This window comes from Bradysia coprophila, unplaced genomic scaffold, assembly GCF_014529535.1.
Source record: "Bradysia coprophila strain Holo2 unplaced genomic scaffold, BU_Bcop_v1 contig_70, whole genome shotgun sequence".
NCBI lineage: Eukaryota > Metazoa > Arthropoda > Insecta > Diptera > Sciaridae > Bradysia > Bradysia coprophila.
The window spans coordinates 1,421,876-1,429,387 of NW_023503941.1; the positions used below are offsets into that span (position 1 = coordinate 1,421,876).

At 35.4% G+C, this 7,512-nt stretch overlaps 1 protein-coding gene across 1 annotated transcript; it reads right to left on the reverse strand.

The window, feature by feature from the left end:
• Positions 1–331: 331 nt before the first annotated feature.
• LOC119083629 (aldo-keto reductase family 1 member B1-like) lies at positions 332–2,065 on the reverse strand. The gene is made up of 4 exons (XM_037193364.1): positions 1,898–2,065; positions 1,649–1,791; positions 793–1,210; positions 332–729 (listed from the first exon to the last, which is right to left on the reverse strand). Exons 1-4 carry the CDS (start codon positions 1,979–1,981, stop codon positions 526–528), a joined length of 849 nt encoding a protein of 282 aa, XP_037049259.1. The 5' UTR covers positions 1,982–2,065; the 3' UTR covers positions 332–525.
• Positions 2,066–7,512: the final 5,447 nt, after the last annotated feature.

The following is a 7,512-nucleotide window of genomic DNA, read 5'->3' on the forward strand; positions in this document are numbered from 1 at the left end:
GTAGAATTTATGGGAATGAGAAGAAGTGTTGAAGATTGAACTTAGCATTCTTATAAATTCTAATTGAGTTAAATCAATCAAGTTGGCATTTGAGGAAAGACAGTTTTTATGTTTATTATGTAGAATCAGCGATTGAATAAACATCACTTTTTTGTATCACCTCTTTTATTCCTCATCGCAAACTGGAACCTCTAACAGGTGGTTGCAGAAGACGTTGAATGCAACAAGTTCCGAAAAGTGGTACTTTCGCAACTAGTTGCATAAATTACTGATTCATGTTTCTATCCCTTGTTATGCAAATAATGATTTTTTTACGATAATTTAAACAAAATTGTTTTGCCTTTAACAAAAACATTTAATCGATGAATTTTATGACGTGTTAACAAGTTAAGATTGTTTTAAATTTTAATATTTAGACTGTGAAACGATTCCACAAAGAAACTATACCGCAGGCTGAGTGTTCGTAAATAAATTTTCTCGGAAATTATCAACAGGAAGAATCAGACCGGACAAGCGCGATTCCCTTCAAGTATAAATTTTTGTGCGACGATCCAGTTTTTCCATTGCCAATAGATCGCCTTTGCTCAATTCAAATTTGAATATTTCCAAATTGTTCTTCATTTGCATCTTTGTTTGCAGTTGGGACAGTGCAATGTGTCCCATATCAATTTGATAGCGAAGCAGAATCTGTTCGGCAGTTTTCGAATATTTCTTTGCCAAATCAAGAATCTAAAAGATTTTTCAAATGAATTCTCAGTAAATTCCAAAGAAACACAAAATATTGGCAATTACCACCGGATCTTCAATAAGTGAAGACGATGCTGTGATGTTGTAACCAGTGATGAAAATCCGTTTCTCTCGACAGTAGTCTCTAATCGATCGTTGTGTGTAGCTTGGTGGACATTCCAATTGATTTACGGCCGGTGCGAAGCGAGCACTGTTCATCAAGTGTTTGATAAGTTCTTCGTTGAAATTCGACACGCCAATGCTCTTGACCAGGAAATTATCGACAAGTTTTTCCATTTCGTACCAAGTGTCAACGAAAGCGTCACTGGAAAACATTGAATTACCTTCGGGACAGTCAATCACGTACATGTCCAAGTAAGCAACATTGAGGTGTCTTAGCGTCGTCATCAGTGCCTCCTTAATCAATTCAGGCTTATGAAATGCCTTCGAGTCGCCCAATTTTCCAATCAGATATATTTCCTCACTGTTTGAGAGAATAAAGTTTCAGTTAGCAATGTTATACAGGCCGAGAGTGAACGTTCATATGGCCTCCGCATTAACGCTACGGTTCGAAATATGTAGTGTAAAGTATCTAAGACGAAAAATGGTTGGGATATATGAAGGAGTTCAGTCCACATGAAGAATAAATTGAAATTTCTCTTGGAAAGTCTGTTGTGCTCGTCAAGCGAAGTTTTTGAGTTTTTCACTTGTTTGCCTTGACAAACTTTTCAAAAATGTTTTCTTTTAAAATTGCATTCTTCACGTGGCACTAACACCTTTTAAATGTGCACTCTACCCTCCTTGGATCACATAAACATTTTTCACCTTAAGTAGTCACGACACAGGTTTAAACCGTGAGCCTTATAAGAGACTTATGTGCATGGGCTCTCAATTTACTAAAGTTGGTTGTGTTTAAGTATACCGTTTGACGACACCTTCCTTGATCTTAGCAAAAATGGCTTCACCAATCTCCTCTTCATTCTTGCCGGGTGTTGTGTCAAAAAAGCGATATCCAAGATCGATAGCATCTTTCACAGATTGAGTGATTGAGTCAGGAGCACTTTCCTACATCGTTGGATCAGAAAGTGAAGAATTTTTAATCACAAATTAAACGGACAAAATCGCACTGTTCCAGTTAAACTGCACCCGAATCTTTCTGAAACAAACTTACACTCCATCCCCAACTGGCAAGCCCTAAGACTGGGATCTTTGTAGCGTTACCGAGAACTACGGTTGGTATGGTTGCTTCTGGCATCTTTTTATTAATTTTCTTTAGTTAAACGATTTGTTCAATTCTCTTGAATTTCCACTTCACCTTTAATCAACTTGTTTACCGGCCGACTCCTTTATATAGTCTGCATCCAGATCCAGAAAATGGGTGTGTTGTTGATGTTAAAAAAAAATCGTTTCCCTGTCGACTCAATTTAATTTTAGACTTATCACAATACAAGTTAAGAAGAAGCGTGAAAACAACAATGTATATGCTACATTGTTGATGCAATTTGTATGAAAGATATACAGCCATTCTTTATGGTTAAATTTTTTTATTTTGAAATAATAAAAACAGCGGAAAAAAAATGATTTCTTTACGAAAACCGCTCGTCGAATACCCTTACGAATTTGCAAATATTTCCCACGATTGATGCCACGACTCGGCTATTCTCATCACAATCAAAATAAAGGTACAAAAAGTAAAGGTAAGAAATCGATGCCGATGAGGCGACATAACTACACGGTCAATATCGTCAGGATCTTTTTGATGATACTATCGTCTAAAAAACGATATTATCGTTCAAAAAACGATAATATCGTTTTTTTGACGATAATATCGTCCTGGATGAAAATATCCGCTGGACGATATTATCGTTATTTTCTTTTTCTGAACAAATTTATCGTTATTTTGGACGATATTATCGTCCTGGGCGATAATTTTTGGGACGATAATATCGTTTTTAATTAATTTATTTTTTTAAATTTGAGACGATAATATCGTCCAGGACGATAATATCGTTTTTAATTTATTTAAAATAAAAATTCTAAAAAATTTAAATTTTATAATAGAAAAATTACACAGACTTATTATGAGACGATGCGAGAAAAAAAGTTAATATCGTCCAAAGCGATAATATCGTCCTGGGCGATATTATCGTTTTCTTAAACGATAATATCGTCCAGGACGATACTATCGTTTAAAAGAACGATAATATCGCCCATGACGATATTATCGTTTAGTTTTGGGTGGTAATATTGTACAGAAAACGAAAATATCCATTAGATTTTCTAGAACGGTAATATCGTTTTTTGAACGATAATATTGTCCAGAAAACGATATTATCGTCCAGACAATATTTTAGAATTTTTCAATTTAGACGCTATTATCGTCATGTATGAAAATTTTTTAGGCGATAATATCGTTTTTTTGGACGATAGTATCGTTTAAAAAACGATAATATCGATTTTGAGACGATACTATCGTCTAAAAAACGATATTATCGTTTTTTTGAACGATACTATCGTCTAAAAACGATATTATCGTTTTTTAGACGATAGTATCATTTTTTTGACGATATTGACGGTGTGGAAATGTCCCGCCACCTCGATGCCATATAATGATTGGGGGCGACGATTTAATGAACCATTTGTGTTCAGTGGGAGGTGCGGGAAAACAGCAAAAGTATACCCTTCAAAGACTTTCTAACACTCAAATTGTGACAACAGCCACTTTTACATCGGTAACTATTTCTAAGAGTAATTAGACCTGCAGAGGTAATTTCAGACAAAATTACGTAAAATATGTGGTCCCAACCATGGAATACAAAATCTTCGGTAGTGTACGAAATGCCAGTTTAGGTGTAATTTGTCCAAGCATCCAATGAAGCCAATAGGTACTGTTGCACAAATCCGATTTTCTCATCAGATATTCTGATTCGTCCCGTCAATACCTTTCATTTGTTATATTACACCAACACCCTCTCTAGCAACCAAAGATTCTACAAACAAAGAAATAAGGTGACGAAATTCGTTTGCAAGAGAGAGTATTGAAAAGCCAAACGAAACAAAATCACTGATCCTGCAACTTGACTCCAAATTTCTGTCCCTGTTTTGGAAAACTTCCCCTTGAGTTTCGATAGCTTTTTACGGCCGAAAGTTAGATGGGCCCCCAAATCAGATGTGAACAACGTAAAACTCATAATTGTTTTATGGCGGGGCACAAAACAGTCTGTGTAATTCACTGTTTCCCGCCGCAAACTTTCGGACTTGTTAGAATGTTCTATCTTCTCCCCTTGGTAAGCCCTTGATGGATTATAGTTTGAAGTTACGTTTGCCGTTCGCAACAAGAACAACAACGTTTCTCCGATTTCATGATAGAATTTTTCTCGCGAAAATCCTGCAAAACGAACAATTTGTAGCGGTAAGACATCAGCACCAGTGAAATTTGGAGAGAAAAAAAAATGAAAATTCACGGGTGTCCTACTACGCTGCATTTCAATGTAAATAAAGAAAATTGTTGTATTAAATCAACCTGAAAATAACCTCTCCACAAATGAAAAAAAAAACGAAAATGTGTTTTGCGTAAAAAAAAGTTGTTGATCTTTTGATATCTAGATATCTGTGTGATTTAATCGGTTAAGGGGAAGGTTTCACTGCTTTTTAAGATTAAGATTGATCGACTTAAGTGCACACAAACCACCAATGTTCGCTAATTTATATGGACTATACTAAGTAAGTATTGTAGCAGAATATTGAAAGCAAGACTTGGACAATCCGGAGATGATAGAGTTGACAACGGCGATCTGAGGATGTACATTATTGACCCCAAAATTTACCGATATCTACCAAAAGTTACCCGAAATTTCTTTGCTGAAAGACTGACAATAAAAAGAAAGATTAAGCGAAATTAGGCCTCCACTTCTCTCCACATTCAACAATACATAAGGGATTCTTTTGATAAACACCCTACCGAAATCTGACGTATTTTCGTTTTTAAACGTTGAAATACACTGATGACCTGCGGCTAGTAGCCTAACCCAACGTTCGGCTTGCACGCCTGTTTCATATAAATTGAAACGATGCTGCAATTAACGAAGTCCAATTTCTGCTTCTGACTAAAATATAGAATATATACTGGCCGTATAATACAATCGCTAAAAGGAATTGGTGTGCATACGTTATTTTGCACCAGCTGGTCCCATTTGTAATTGTATGCGACCAGCTGGTGCAAAATAACGTATGGATGAGGCGACATAACTACACGGTCAATATCGTCAGGAACGATATTATCGTTTTTTAGACGATACTATCGTCTAAAAAACGATATTATCGTCCAAAAAAATTTCATCCAGGACGATAATATCGTCTAAAATTATAAATTTTAAAATATTTTCAGGACGATATTATCGTTTTCTTGACGATATTATCGTTCAAAAAAAACGATAATATCGTTTTTAAACGATAATATCGTTTTTTTGGACGATACTATCGTTTTTTTGATGATACTATCGTCTAAAAAACGATATTATCGTTCAAAAAACGATAATATCGTTTTTTTGACGATAATATCGTCCTGGATGAAAATATCCGCTGGACGATATTATCGTTATTTTCTTTTTCTGAACAAATTTATCGTTATTTTGGACGATATTATCGTCCTGGACAATAATTTTTGGGAATTTCCAGAACGATAATATCGTTTTTAATTAATTTATTTTTTTAAATTTGAGACAATAATATCGTCCAGGACGATAATATCGTTTTTAATTTATTTAAAATAAAAATTCTAGACGATAATATCGTCCTGGGCGATATTATCGTTCTGGATGGTTGTTGAAGACAAAACACAAAATCTTGTAGATAAACACCTTTTTATAGACGGCAAATATATATTAAAAATTGGTTCATTTGGTTCCGTAAATTTAAATTTTATATAGAAAAATTACACAGACTAATTATGAGACGATGCGAGAAAAAAAAATTAACTCCTAAGTTCCGACACCGTTCCGGCGCCCGGCTCGCATTGCGGCCCTCCGCTTCGCTCCGGGGCAATGGGCCGGATCGCTAGGCGTGTTAAAACGCTTTTTATGTACAATCAAAGTTGGTATTCATTTCGTAAAAAGATGAATTATTTAGGGACGAACTAAACGCCTTTTTTAAACACTGATGTGTTGGTGATTTCCTCTGACAATTGTTTTTCGATATTTTGGAAGAGAATTCGGTTCTTGCTGTACCTCTGAGTAAAATTGAGTCCTGGACAATATTACCACCCAAAACTAAACGATAATATCGTCCTGGGCGATATTATCGTTTTTTTAAACGATAGTATCGTCCTGGACGATATTATCGTTTTGGACGATATTATCGTTTTGGACGATATTATCGTTTTGGACGATGTTTAAAAAACGACAATATCGATTTTGAGACGATACTATCGTCCAAAAAACGATATTATCGTTTTTTTGGACGATACTATCGTCTAAAAAGGATATTATCGTTTTTTAGACGATAGTATCGTTTTTTAGACGATAGTATCGTGCAAAAAAAAACGATTATATCGTTCCTGACGATATTGACGGTGTGGAAATGTCCCGCCACCAACGTATACACACCAGTTCCTTTTAGCGATTGTACGAAATACTTTAAAAAACTTACTTATTGAAGTCATACTCAAATCCTTTCGCTTTCGCCGCATCCGCGTCAACCTCAGTATTAAACTCCTATAACAAATACGATTCGATTACTTTGACTATCTGTCTCAACGAACAGTTATTGGACTTACTATTAAAAGGAGTAGCATTTTTTTTCGATTTTTCATGTTCTACGTACAGTGTGGGTCGGTGCAGGTCGACCATGTCAAAATTGGCGAGTACTATCCACTACAAACCCGTTGGAACATTGACCCGAATCGTTAAAGGGATTTTCGCACCAACTTGTATGGCCATATCCGTCACACTCTCAACACAACGAATTTGCGCTAATGGCTCATAGATTTCGGTCACCACTTCCTTCGGCAGATCGTCTTTGATAATGCACAACATTCGATCCATGGCCTGATTCTAAGTAAATAATTTCAATCTATTCCGGTAAATTGATAAACTCAAAGTTGGTTACGATTCTGATGCGACAAAGATGTGGAACGGAAGAAATCGTAATCTTAACGGATTCTTTGAACGAATATGCTAGTCTCAATGAAAAACTATTCGCAGCTCCTGCGATTAGTCTCCATGAAACACTATTCGCGAGTAGAGTCGGTCTTCTTTGAATAGAGATTGATTAATTGGGGTTGGAACATATTATTGTGTGTTGTGACAAGCATAAAATTACGAGATAAAAATTGCAAACATCGCGAGATCAAACAGACTGACAGAATTGATGTGAATGTTTATAGCTATCAAGAATGTTTATCAAAAATTGAGTCAATATAGGCTTCAGAACTTACGTCGTCACCCTCTGGTTGAATTTCTACTCCTTTAGCACTTTCTTTACCCATTTATTTTAATAAAACTTGTCTCTTCAAAAATATCAGCACAACAAAGTAAATATCACTTTACTCAAGGTAAATAAATGTGCGGAGGTAATGCCATATATAGGAGAATGTAGTTTAGAAACTAAGGGTAAAATCTATTACAATTTACTACTTTTATTCATCAAAATTCTGCTGTCAATGAATAATTTTTTCATGAACAAACTTCACTGCTGTGACATTTCATGGGAATGAACCAATGTGAAGTTGTTACACAAAAAAATAGTACAATGAGGTCAACCTCCTAGGCGAATAACCGAATCAGGTGT